This window comes from Schistocerca cancellata, chromosome 5, assembly GCF_023864275.1.
Source record: "Schistocerca cancellata isolate TAMUIC-IGC-003103 chromosome 5, iqSchCanc2.1, whole genome shotgun sequence".
NCBI lineage: Eukaryota > Metazoa > Arthropoda > Insecta > Orthoptera > Acrididae > Schistocerca > Schistocerca cancellata.
The window spans coordinates 196,688,806-196,703,257 of NC_064630.1; the positions used below are offsets into that span (position 1 = coordinate 196,688,806).

Consider the following 14,452-nt stretch of genomic DNA (forward strand, 5'->3'; position numbering starts at 1 on the left):
AGTACTCTTTCTGCTTCTACTCTGGCATTTTCAAAGCCATTAGCAAGTTCCCATTGCTATCTGGCTACTACTAGTTTCTAATCTAGTGTACTCAAATGATTTAGGATCTCTTTCAGATCTGTATAAAGTGCATAGTTTTTGTTATGTTCAATAGTCCCTGTGTTGTATGACAAATCAGTTGTTTGTGTATTTGTGGCCATTTCCTGTGATACCCCTATTGCACTATTTAAATTTGTGATGTCCTCATTATCTGCTGTTCACAATATCCTTTCTAACAGTTGTCCACCAGCATCTAGCCAACCCGTCTTCTTTCACACTGATGTTTCTGGAATTGTCCTTGTCAGTTACTGTAAATGAGCCCTAAGTTTTTTGTAGAAAAACTACAGCTCCTGACTTTCTTACCTCCCAAATACGAGGGTGAGTCAAATGAAAACATTAAATTTGTATTAACGAATCGAAATTTTGTGCCGTTATCCTGTAAGTTGGTAAGTGTGCTACAAACAGCGTGCAGAATGGCCTGTAGGTGGCAGCATAATGCAGATGCACACATACCATCGTAGTATCAATATAAAGATGGCTGCCCCACTTGTGACTTGCACCAGGGAAGAACAGCGTTCTGTTATTCGGTTTTTGCGTAGTGAAGTTGCGAAACCTATTGAAATTCATAGACGAATGAAGGTTCAGTACGGTGAGGTATGTTTGTCACAGCAGCAAGTCTACGAATGGAGTAGGAAGTTCGAAAATGGTGTGACTTCAGTGGAAGATGCTCCTCATCCAGGTCAGGCGCAACGAGTCGTGACTCCACAGAACATTGCAGCAGTTGAAGCCATAGTGAAGGAAAACTGCCGAGTGACACTGAATGACATTGCAGCATGTTTACAGATTAGTCAAGGGTCAGCACACCACATTGTGCATGATGTGTTCCAGTTTCACAAAAAGTGTCTGCAAGATGGGTTCCACGACAGCTGACGCCTGAAATGAGAGAATGATGTGTCGATGCTTGTGAAGAACATCTTCGGCACTTTGAACGAGGAGGTGATGGCTTCCTTCCAAGAATCATTACTGGGGACAAAACCTGGGTTCACTTTCACCAACCGGAAACGAAGAGAACGATCATGGAATGGCGCCATTCCTCATCACCAAAACCAAAGATGTTTCGAACAGAACCACCAGCAGGGAAGGTTATGCTGGCTCTCTCTTGGGATGAAAAAGGCATCATTTTGGAGCATTTCATGCCTAGAGGGACCACTGTCACCATTGCATCATACACAGATCTCCTAAAAAATCATCTGTGGCCTGCAATCAAATCAGTGACGTGGATTGCTGTCAGCAGGTGTCCTTTTGCAACACGTCAGTGCAAGGCCCCACACTGCGCGTACAGTAGTTGCAACAATCACAGACCTGCATTTTAAGTATCTTCCTCATCCACCATACTCACCAGACCTTGCCCCAAGTGACTTCCATATGTTTGGACCACTCAGACGCAGTGGGAGGAAAGAAGTTCCATTCTGATGAAGAGATACGCCACGTGGTGCACGAGTGGTTGTGCGGACTACCTAATAAATTTTTTTCTAAAGGAATTTATGCACTTTGTAAGTGCTGGAGGACTTGCATTGAGTGTGGGGCAGATTATGTTGAAAAGTGATACAGCTTTGTACCACTTCTACACAATAAATAATATTTAAAAACATATGTAATGTTTTCATTTGACTCCCCCTCGTATTAAATGGGGTTTTAGTGACCACTTAAGACTTTTGAGGACCATGGCTGGTTGCCATAAGAATAAGGTTCTAGTTTCCAATGGCTGGATCTTAATTGCATGTGCTTCACATGCATGTAATCTTTTGTTTGTACATGCTTGGTTACTATGGGCCCCTAGCCTTTGCTGCATTGCTTCCTTTCCATGCTGCAGGCTTATACTTTCACTAACCCTTTCCCCCTCCCCTCTGCCTCGCCGTTGGATGGTTTTCTTGGTGCCAATGCTGCTTGGGCTTCACGTTTCCTCTTCCAACATATTCTACAACTTTTCATTAAATAAACACGTGGTGCCCGTTGTTGGGTTTGACCTGCCACAAATTTTCAAAATTGTCTAGAAGTGCAGATCATGCAGGGAAAGTCACCCAGTGCGGTGTGGGCTCCACCTTTGTGCGTATCCATCTGTGCACCCTGTCCTTTATACAGCAGTACTCCCAAAACCCACCACGGTTCATGACTGGGGAATGGGTATTCTGAGCAGTGGATTACTGACACGGTAGCTGTTGCTAAGGTTGGTTAGCACCTATGGGGAGAGCCCCCTTTCAGAATGGGTGGCAGCATGGCGGATCAGTTGCAAATGAAGTGTATGAAGTTATATCCCACTGGTGGCCACAGAGCCCCAGCAGTCTCTACGAAAGGGCAGTCCTCTTATCGGTGCAGAGATGTGACACTAAAATGTTCCCTTCCCTGGCTACACCGTGGGAGGAATGTAGGACTAAATGGCAAGCAGAGCAGTAATCCTCACAATACTTGGTTTGTACAAGGAATAGTAGTGATTCCTTCTTAGCTACAGAGCTCTTGTTCTTTGTGGAGACAAGTTGGGGGAAATGGCAGCCATGTCTGAAATGAAAAGTGGCTCAGTTTTGATCAAAATGGCATCCCCTGCCCAATTGCGGGCACTGCTCACTTGTAACAAGCTGGGTGACATACCGGTGACTGCCACACCTTATAAGTCTAAATTTAGTCCAGGGCATCATTTTCGAAGGAGACCTGCTCTTACAATCTGATGATCTACACAAAAGCTGGAGCGACTGGGTGTAGACTTTGTCGTGTACATAGGGCGCCGAAGGACAATAGGGTTGCTACTGATGCCATCATCTTGGCTTTCGAGAGTGATATATTGCTTGAATAGGTCAAGGTGATGGTATACGATGTGATGTGAAACTGTATGTCCCCCTCCCCTTTCACCTCTCCCGCATGCAGCACTTAAAGTGTTTGAAATTTGGGAACATGTCTTCGCTTTGCAGTGCTTGCCCCACCTTTAGTGATTGTGGATGAGCACTCCATGTGAACCCTCCCTGTGCACCTCCCCCCATCTATGTCAACTGTGGAAAGTGCCCTTCTTCCTGTTCATCAGAGTGCACTGTTTTGCAGAAAGAAAAGAAACTTGGTTAGCAAGAGGCCAAGAAAAAGTATGAGCACATTCACCCAGCATATCAAACAATGTCATGTGCTACAGCTACAATGACCCCACCCCATTTGGCGACGGTACTCCCACCCGTTGCACCATGTACAGTGGGCCTTCAGGGTGGCTCAACCATGTCTGCTCCATGACAGGTGGGGGACTCCCCTCTTGCTGCTTCATCCACACCTGCTTTCAGATCAATGGCTTCCCACCCACTAGAGACATTGATCCCCACCTCCCTGTCAGACACAAACCACCTTCCTCCAGCTTATCTCATCAGGAAGAAATCTCTCTGGCACTTTTTTCCAAAATTTCTGCTGGTCTTTAACTAGGCACCAGCCAGTGGCTTAAGGAGCCACAGGCTGCTGGTCAGAGGGCTTCGCAATCATCATCTTTACCTGAAACTAATTCAGAGAAACCCTCACAATTATTGAATTACTCTAAGGAGAGGGAGGACAAGAAAAAGTCCTCCAAGGAGGAGTACATTCTGATGGGCCCCCTTGCCACCATATCCTACCTGTTCCGTTCCTGTGGCAGAGATGGAGATTCCAGCAGCACCTGACACAACGGTTTTCACCACACACAGGAGTTTGGAATGTGTATCTATTGATGCCACAACCCCTCAATCAGTGGCAGCAGATGATCCTAAGGCATAACCTGCCCCCCATGGTCCATTCATGGCCTCACTGTACATCGACAACTTTCTCTAGTGGAATTGTAGTGTTTCCCACCACCTGGATGAGCTATGACATCTATTAAGCACTTTACCTGCCTCCTGCATTGACCTTCAGGAGACTTGGTTTCCAGCAACACAGACCCCAGCCTTTCATGGATAGCGGGGGATATTATAAGAATTGTGCTGTCTTTAACAGTGTGTCTGGCAGAGTTTTGACATCCTGTAGTGAAATTGTGCCCCTTAAAACACTTTTTGAGGCTGTGCCTGTTCAAACAAGGGCATTTCAGGATATTACCATCTGCAATGTTTACCTCCTTCCTGGAGTGTCCCAGAACATGCTGTTCGCCCACCTTTCCTAATCTTGGGTGATTTCAATGCCCATAACCCTTTGTTGGGTGGAACCATGGTCACTGGATGTGGTAAGGACATACAAAATGTACTGGCACAACTTGACCTGTGCCTCTTGAATACTGATACTCTACACAATCGAGTGTGGTGCATGGAACCTTCTTGGCCATTGACCTTTCCATTAGCAGCTCATGTCTTCTCCCGTCCATCTAGTGGAGGGTCCATGATGACCCATGTGATAGTGACCACTTCCTGATCTTCCTGTCCCTCCCTTAGTGTTGCTCCTCTGGATGCCTGTGCAGATGGGCTCTCAGCAGTGTCGACTGGGATGTTTGGTCACTGACCATTATCCAGCACCAGAATCAACGTTAGGAAACCGAAATGTTAACAAAACCTAAATGCAAAAATTGATAGACATGGAATACAAAAACATAACTTATGACAAATTGGCTACTGCATATCACAAGTCAGTCATGTTGAACTGCATTAACTGTAAGTTTCATGAGTAATAATAAAGGACAACAACATTTTTCATATGTCAGCAACGTTCTTCGTGTGTACACAAGAAACTGGCCACATGTAATGAGGACATAGCATGAGTAGCCAAAGCGTCTGTAGCCTCAAAGACAACTCAAAGGAGATGTCCAGTCGATATGAATCATGACATATAAAGATAATTTTAAGATAAAAAAAACATGATTATAACCATTACAGAGTACAGTTGTAAGTGAAAAATGTACAAAAACCACAAGCATCAGTTATCAAAAAACAATGTTTTTTTTTTCTATGAAAGTAAAGTAACCTAAGACAAACATCTTTGAAACACAATTAAAACAAGAACACCAAATTCTGGTACAATATATAATTGTGTCGCACATCCTTACAGACAGGGACATGGGAACAAATAATTTTGATTAAGGTTCCCAGTATATTACTGAAAAAGCTACATCATGAAAACAAGAAAAAACTAACCAGGGCTAAACAGTACGAGGGTCACAGTGTTAAGATGATAAGAAACATGAAAGACATAAATGAATTTGACATAGTGCACAGGGACGTACTGTGCTGTATAAATTGTATATACTCTACACTGTAGTGAGACATGGCTTTCCTTCCACCCTTTAAAACAATTTCAGAGTGATTACTGCATTTCATGTACCGTAACATATGAAGTATGTAAAGTCCACTGAGTATAAAGTATCAAGTGACCACATTTTTCACTGCAAGCTATCCTAATTAATTGCTGTAGGTTTCTCAATTAGAAATATCAAACTAACTGTGAGCACTAAAGACAAGCTACGATGTGAAACTATAATATGCAAAGGAATTAAATCTTTTAAGCAAAATTGCTTGATAAACATGCAGAAATAATGGCGTGGTTGGCACTCTTTCCCTTCGTCTCCCTTTTCATCCCTCTCCTCGTGGATTATCCACAATATCCGAATATATGAGATCAATATGGAACATCAGATAAATTGATTGAGCTTATAAAAGTTATTAAAAACCAGGGTCGTAAGCTTTAGGCAATTAAATATTGTATTGAATGGGACATTGCATGAACAAAACTAGATAACTGAAAAACATAAAATAAAAAAAATATAAAAACAATTTTCAACCATTACAACTCGTCAACACTGCTAAATTACTAATTGCGGCAGAGACCAAGAGATCTCAACTCCAATTGCCTAAACCTGAGGACCCTGATTATTCCTTGGTTTTTGAATAACTTTTATAAGCTCATTAGTTATGTCTGGTGTTTCATATTGCTCTCAAACATTTGGATACTGAATATCGATCCCTCTGCAGAAATGGATTCTGTGTAACTCCTGTTTGACTATAAGTTAGCTGTGTGTGCTACATTATTTCAGCCCCACATGTGGACATGAAACTATGCTTTTACTGACAGGTCTTCTGTGTACTATCTTCAAAGTACCCTTTATCAAGTCATTGAGTTGTAGCACTGTGTACCATGTACTGTTTAATCCTGATTAGTTTTCTCTTATTCCCATGATGATGTAGCTTCTCAGTATGATACTGGGAACCATAATCAAAATTATTTGTTCCTTGTCACTGTCTGTGTTGAGGTGGTACATTGAATTATATATTGTACTTAGAATTTGGCTTTCTTGTCTTAATTATGTTTCAGAGATTTTTGTCATTGGTCACTTTATTTACATTATTGTCATGTAATGGTTACTAAACAGATAGTAAAACTGGACATCATCTTGGGGTTGTCTTTGATGCTACAAGTGGTTGGCTACTCATGCTATATCCTGACTACATGTAGCCACCCTGCTCCCCCTGCGGGTCCGGGTGTTAGAAATAGGCCAGAGGTATTCCTGCCTGTCGTAAGAGGCGACTAAAAGGAGTGTCTCACTTTTCGGCCCTATGAGTTTAGGTCCCATTCTATGGTTTGACCTGTCACTTTCAAAATTCTACAGAAGTGTGACTGTTGTTGGATCCCATTTTTGTCATGTGTGATCAGCCATAGTACAATATTACCTTTCCGACACTTTTGTGTTGTCTATAAGTTCTTGATAAATTACTAATTTTATGCTTTATTTACAACAGTAAATCTAATGTCTACAACAAGCTTTTACAGAAGTTTTTTGTTGTGCATGATTATAACATTGGTAGATATAGTGCTGTTATGTGAGGATACTCAGCATTGAGGCATACAATTGTTGAGTTGGTATATGTTGTAAGCCCCAATGATTGACACTCTCTGAGCTACCAGATGAGTTAATTTGAATGTGGAATGGCTGCTTATGTCAAACAACACAAATTATCTCCGTCCTGCAGAATCTTGAGAAAAGAACTGATTATACCAAATACTCCTAATTGATGTATTTACTTCTGAGTGCAAATTATTACAAGTGATATACAGGAAAATGAAGTACTTTATTTATAAACACACATTTTCAATAATTTGTAGTCAACCATACAAAGTTTGACTACTTATAAAGCACAATTTAACTATTGTATTTGAGTAGTGAGACATTTCTGATCATTTCCACTGCTTAGTAGACTTGTTAATGAATATGTTAACAGTATCTCACATTGGAGTGCTATGCAGTATCTCTTCTGCACATGTACTGCACTACACGGCAATCAATATAAGAAAGTGCTATTTTTTTTTTTTTTTTTTTTTTTTTTTTTTTTTTTTTTTTTTTTTTTTTTTGCTGTGCCTGGGAATAATTATTTTACTGTGTATACATTGTGTTTACACTAGGTAGCAAGTTTTGAATCAATTTGTAAATAAAATGTCAGTACAATGAACAATCAATACACAGAGGGTAATTACTGATGTCCATGAATGTCTTCGTAGTATATTAACAACAAATAATTGATCAGTAGGTAGAGTCTTTGTTGGAGAATAGAGAGGAGCACAGTTTTTCCATCTTATGAGGAAGGCAACATATTTGGAATAAGTAAGTTGGAAAGTTGGTTTAAAAGCCAAGCAACATGCCAAGGATTGTCAAGAGTATCTGTAAAGAATCTGTCTTATACCAAGTACCATATTCAAACTAAAGAATCTACTTACACCAATGGGTATATCAGTAGAATAAAAGCTTAAGAAATGTCAGAGGAGAAGGTGCAAAATGATGTGCCATTAGCGAGAGAGAGAGAGAGAGAGAGAGAGAGAGAGAGAGAGAGAGAGAGAGAGAGAGAGAGAGTCTTTTTCCAGAAAGTGAGTTTGGTTAATTTTTTTGACTAGGAGCTTTCATACTTCTGCCATGAATCTTCTTTATTGTGTTGGTATGAAAGTATATAATGAAAGTAGATCTCCTAATTTGCTATTTAAACATTACTGCCTTATTACATATTGAGATCTTTCAGTTTTATGCCCAACATGTATTTGTTGTGTTATTAGCACCCTTATAAGAAATTATCAATGCAAAAATCTCAATGTAGTTTTTAGACACCTTTATTGCATGCGTAGGTTTTATTAAAATTTGGGGTGATAAGTTACAAATGATATGGAAACACATTGGTTTCAATAGTGTAAGAAAATACTTTCAAAACCATGTGTATGTTACTTCAAATACTGCAGCCCAAAGGAGGATTCTTTAAAAGTTTATTTGCCATTTTATGTTCAGTATTTTCAGATAGATGCACATCATTTAGTGAGACTTCTACTAAAGAAAGTGTAACTTGTCATTTAGATGTATTAAACAGTTTATGAGAGTGATGTTTTTAAAGATATTCTTTTCCCAATCAGGATTTGACTGGAGTACCAGCAGTTGTTGATTTTGCTGCAATGCGAGATGCTGTTAAAAAACTGGGTAGTGATCCACAAAAAATAAATCCTATTTGTCCATCAGATCTAGTAATAGATCACTCAGTGCAGGTGGACTTCTTCAGGATGTAAGTTAAAAACTTTGGTTAATCATATTTTCTGTAGATAGTTCTGCAGAGCTTCAATGTATTTGAAGAATGACATTATGATACCATCTAAAGCTGCTTTAAGGGATATTGATTCACAGACAACCAGTTGGTCAAGCGACCATATTTAAGTCCAAATATTAATAACGAGATGAAACAGTGGATGATGCAACTGAAAACAATTATGTATTTGAAGACAGGGAATCTTCCTTTAAATTAATGTGGGTCAGTCAGTGATTTAAAGATGGTGTATTCAAACTGGTTGTCTTTGAATAAACATTTGTAACAACAGCTTTTAGTGATTCTATGATGTCATTCTTTTTTATCATATTACTGTTGTACATGTCCCAGTTAATTTAATCCCCATATGTGTGTCCTTAATCATGACAAAATTATTCTCTCTTGCAAGGACAGTGCCTTAATACTGTACTGACGAGGAGAATGGAGAATTTCCAAGATACTCGTATAAATGTGATTAATTTTGCCAACAGATTCTGTCTGTAAGAAGTATTTTAAAAGAAGACGAAGAAAATCTAGAGCTTGCAAATGAGAAATTCGGCCACTATACATATATTAGAATACTGGAGAAAATCGTTACCAGTTTAATCAGCTTTAGAGAAAGACAGTGACATTCATGTGAAACAAGAAGGAAAATTAGTCCAGAATGAAATACATAACAAATGAAATAAATCATAGTAAATGGACTGTAATTGTCGTCGCTTAAATAAATTACAGCATGAAGACCAGTTGTGGAGACATTACAAGATTAGCTCACTAGATCGTGTGATGATCAAAGTTCGAGAATTAGACTGAACAGTGATTGCAGTCTCTTATTTATGTATTAGTTGCTGTTGTTACATATTACCTTTACCCTAGAAGTTATTGCCATCCGTGTTTCACTATTGCTGAAGCACAGCACTATGAAAAATTGGAGGGGGTGTCAGCTGCTGGTTCTATACAGCAAATGAGAGAGCAGTGAGCGCAAGAGACAATGTAACATTCTTATGTCAGTATAGGCAAAATCTGCTAAGTGTTCGGGGGGGGGGGGGGGGGGGGTGCTACGTTCTTGGGTCACACAGTACTCACAACCTCAGAAATAGGACATATTCAGAAGAAACAGTCAGATATTTGTGACAGTAGAGATACAACTTCCACATCTGTCCTATTAGAAAGACGATGATGACAATGGTTAAAAATAGCGATACCACAGACGAGTGATTTAGTAAACAAAACAGGCTGTGAAGACAGAAATTAATGTCAATAGTTTATTTTTGTTTATTTTCTCTTGTTTTATTAAAATGTAGACAATTAATAAATGAGAAAAATTTAGAATTGGTGTAATGTGCTCATTTTGAAGAACGCTGTAAGCATCACCATCGTACAGCTGTTTTTATTTTGGGTGTGGCAAGAATCTGAGAGTAGATTTATAGTATTGGTGCCCGCATTTAGTTTTTTTTGTCTAAGTCAGAAGGTAAGTCCAGCAAAGTCAAAGCAATTTGATTGCATCCTCTTGAAGGTTCCGTCTCCAGTCAGTTGCAAAAATTGATGCTTTCCCTTTCTTGCTCCTTAGTATGGATGATGATGCACAGATTGTTTAACCATATTTGTGTAGAATAGAAAACCTCATGGGCTGATAGAGCTGGAAGAGACTGGTTTTGCTGCGTTTCAAAGTAAATCTGAACAACCGTAGGATTATTTTCCTTCATTATATCATAAAACTGCTTTGCACAAATTTTATGTAATCTGTGTCTATTTCATAGTTCATTCTTCTTCAGATATGTTTCTCTTTTTATTTCCATTAAATCAACCTTACAAGTGGAGCAGGTTTTGATATGAGGTGGCCTGAATGATAGATTGAAATTTTTGTAAAATATGTGGTTGTATTTTGATTTTTCCACAGAACCTCTTGAACATCTTATTGACTCTGAAATCTGAAGATAAATAACCTATCACAGACTTCCCTCTTCCATGGTGGCTCTCTCTGCAATTATATTTTTTAATATCAATCTTAATGGCAGAAGTTACCTCCTTATGGTCCTTCCTTGTTCTCTCGCCCCCTCTCCTTTTCCTATGGCAACTTTCCTCCTCTATGAAACTTGCTTGCTAGATAGGAGGCCAGAGGAAAGGCTTCTGGGGATGTGCAACCGATTTACATTGGTTGAGGAAATACCTTCATTTAAAATCACAAGAGAAAAGCTTCATGATTACGAAGACTAGGTACCATGACTGACCTGGAAAATATACCCAGGTACAAATTTGAGTTAAATTCATAATGTAGTAGTAATGAAGAGTAAGCTGAAATCCAAAACAATAAGTCAGAACATATGATTAGATGCTGACTTGTGTGTTGAGTCTAGTTCAGCAACAGAGATCAGAACTGTAATAAAGAAGTTAATAATTATGGCCTCCATCAGATGGCAAAGACAGAGGTAGAAAAATCTGAGACTCTAACTTATCACTTATTTATTTTATTCAAAATATAGGAATGCTACAGGAAAATGTGACACAGACAGGGTGTAAAAAAACTACATACATAAAATTTGAGTGTTTTTGGAGGAGATAAATAGAAACACATTTTTCATGTGACAAAATGTCACAGGTGTGCCCATTTTCCCTTGGAGATCCCTCACTGTAGACTGATTTTTGCCAGTTGTTGGAGTAGAATGAGCCACCACCTTCTCCTGACCTCACTCCTGTATGTTTCTGTTTGTGGAATGGAATGAAGGATTTGGTGTGTGAGACACCAATGGACACTCCAGAAGAGTTGGTTGTCCATTTGGCTGAAGCTGCAGCCAGCATTCATGAAACCCCAGTTATGAGTATGTTACACAGTTGTTAGCATGCAATTACCAGCTGTGCGTTAATATATACAGACAAAATATTTAGCAATATCTCTAAAATAGTATTCACCACACAGCAGTTTTAACATCATTTCTGAACATCGTTAGTGTTAAAACCTTTAAGGACACCAGTGGGGCAAATGATGCCCCAGTGACATATTTCTCACTAAAGTGTTTTGTTTCTTTTTACCTCCTCCTATACATTTAAATTTTGTCTACATATTTTGTACATCCTGTCAAACAAAAATCAAACAATGGAAAATCCAGGATGAAATGTAACCATATTATGAAAAGGAAAGTTGCTACTCACCATATAGTGGAGATGCTGAGTTGCAGATAGGCACAACAAAAAGACTGTCACAAATAAAGCTTTTGTCCAGTAAGGCCTTTGTCAAAAACACGCACACGCGATCACAGTCTCAGGCAACTGGAGCCACACTGCAAGCAGCAGCACTACTTCGTTAGTTAGCTGTGTGTTAAATTGATCACTCTTACAGTAATCATTATGATGCGGGAAGTGTCAAGTGCATAATTAATACACATGTGAATCAAGTGGTATTTTCCTTTCCTTCCAGCTTAAAATTTTTATTACCTACACCATTCCTTTAATGGCACAAAATGTGTTTATTTTATCTGTAGATTTATTTATTCCTATTCAAGAATTAATCTGTGGTATGAGGTGCATTCAAGTTGTAAGGCCTCCGATTTTTTTTCTAATTAACTACTCACCTGAAATCGATTAAGCTGGCATTACTTCTCGACGTAATCGCCCTGCAGACGTACACATTTTTCACAACGCTGACGCCATGATTCCATGGCAGCGGCGAAGGCTTCTTTGGGAGTCTGTTTTGACCAGTGGAAAATCGCTGAGGCAATAGCAGCACGGCTGGTGAATGTGCGGCCACGGAGAGTGTCTTTCATTGTTGGAAAAAGCCAAAAGTCACTAGGAGCCAGGTCAGGTGAGTACGGAGCATGAGGAATCACTTCAAAGTTATCACGAAGAAACTGTTGCGTAACGTTAGCTCGATGTGCGGGTGCATTGTCTTGGTGAAACAGCACACGCGCAGCCCTTCCCAGGCGTTTTTGTTGCAGTGCAGGAAGGAATTTGTTCTTCAAAACATTTTCGTAGGATGCACCTGTTACCGTAGTGCCCTTTGGAATGCAATGGGTAAGGATTACGTCCTCGCTGTCCCAGAACATGGACACCATCATTTTCTCAGCACTGGCGGTTACCCGAAATTTTTTTGGTGGCAGGGAATCTGTGTGCTTCCATTGAGCCGACTGGTGCTTTGTTTCTGGATTGAAAAATGGCATCCACGTCTCGTCCATTGTCACAACCGACGAAAAGAAAGTCCCATTCATGCTGTCTGTTTTGTATTGTCAGTCTCACTTGTTTGATTCTCACTCTTGTGTTCATTGTTTTATTCGGAACAAGGGACCGATGCACCCCCCCCCCCCCCCCCCCCCACACACACACACACACCCCTACCTTTTAAATCAACCAACATGTACACTGTTGCTAATATCAACACTACATTATCTAGCTGTAGTTCACATGCACAAACTTTACAATGCTGATTGACACAAGATTTTCTTTCTTGTACAGTTTTGTATTTACACCCTTGTTTCATGTAAATTACAGCTCCCTTGTTATCCATGCTAGATGAGCAAGTGTAAAATGCTAAATTATACCCATTTACACCAACACTTTCCATGCCGACAGTTACGTGGTGTTCAGACAAAGTATATCAGTGTCATTCTTATTTTTGAGATCATCTAAACACACAAACAGCTCATCTGATTATTCCCCAGATATTTTATGGAGTAAATTGATACTACCCTTAGCTTTATCCCTATTTAGTGTACATGAAGTGTCTTTTATTCAAATTTTCTTGAATGTTGTCTATCTGGACTTCAGCTTTTAAGCTGAAAAACCTGTCTGCCTGGTACCATTAACCACAGGGATAATCCCTTCTATGAATGTGAATGTGGCATCCATTAAGAGTATCTGCTAGTAGAGAGGCTAACTTATCTTTCCCCTTCCTGTTTAGGTGCAGGCCATCTGTAGTGTATCCCCACCTACGAACAGCATCAACTGGAACAACACTTATGTGAGATTTTGCCAGTGTTTGGAGCATCCTGTTCAGCTCAGTGTTAATATGTCTTACAGCAATGTTTACCCACGATAGATCATAGTGCTGAAAGACTTCCACAAACCACAGATTTGTGTGCCCTGTGTCTGCTCCTATTTTGTCCAGGTCAGTCCTAATACTATATCTTGGATTCATAACCAGGCTGTATCCTGCTGCTCCAACTAAAATTACCAGTGCATGATGGGAATGGCAACTGGGTGGGGGTAAGGAGGTGGCTGGGGTGGGGAGGAGGAGGAGGAGGAATACTGGGATAGGGGTGGTGGACAGTGATGTGCTGTTGGGGAGCGAGTAGGGACGAGGTGGAGAGAGGGTAGGGCAGCTATGTGCAGTTGGGAGGTTAGACAGTGAGCAGGGGAAAGGTGGGGAGAGAAGGGGGTTTAGCAGAAAAGGAGAGAAGTTAATAGACTGGGTGTGATGGTGTAATGAGGGCTGTGTAGTACTGGAATGGGAACAGGGAAGGGGCTGGATGGGAGAGGACAATGACTAATGAAGGTTGAAGCCAGGAGGGTTATGGGAACGTGGGATATATTGCAGAGAAAGTTCCCATCTGCACAATTCAGAAAAGCTGGTGTTGGTGAAAAGGATCCATTCTGCACAGGCTGTGAAGCAGTCTTTGAAATGAAGGATGGCATGTTTGGCAGCGTGCTCAGCAGCAGGGTGGTCCACTTGTTTCTTGGCCACAGTTTGTCGGTGGCCTTTCATGTGGACAGACAGCTTGTTGGTTGTCATGCCCACACAGAATGCAGCACAGTGGTTGCAGCTTAGCATGTAGATCACATGACTGGTTTCACCGGTAGCCCTGCTTTTGATACGGTAGGTGATGTTTGTGACCAGACTGGAGTAGGTGTTGGTGGGAGGATGTATAGGACAGGTCTTGCATCTAGGTCTA

General features: G+C 40.3%; 1 protein-coding gene across 1 annotated transcript in view; it reads left to right on the plus strand.

The window, feature by feature from the left end:
• The window catches only part of LOC126187305 (cytoplasmic aconitate hydratase-like), a 311,989-nt gene that overhangs the window by 99,856 nt on the left and 197,681 nt on the right, over positions 1 to 14,452 (plus strand). The window contains exon 4 of the mRNA XM_049928298.1: positions 8,407 to 8,552. Coding sequence (XP_049784255.1) covers positions 8,407 to 8,552 — 146 coding nt within the window. The remainder of the gene's footprint in view (positions 1 to 8,406; positions 8,553 to 14,452) is intronic.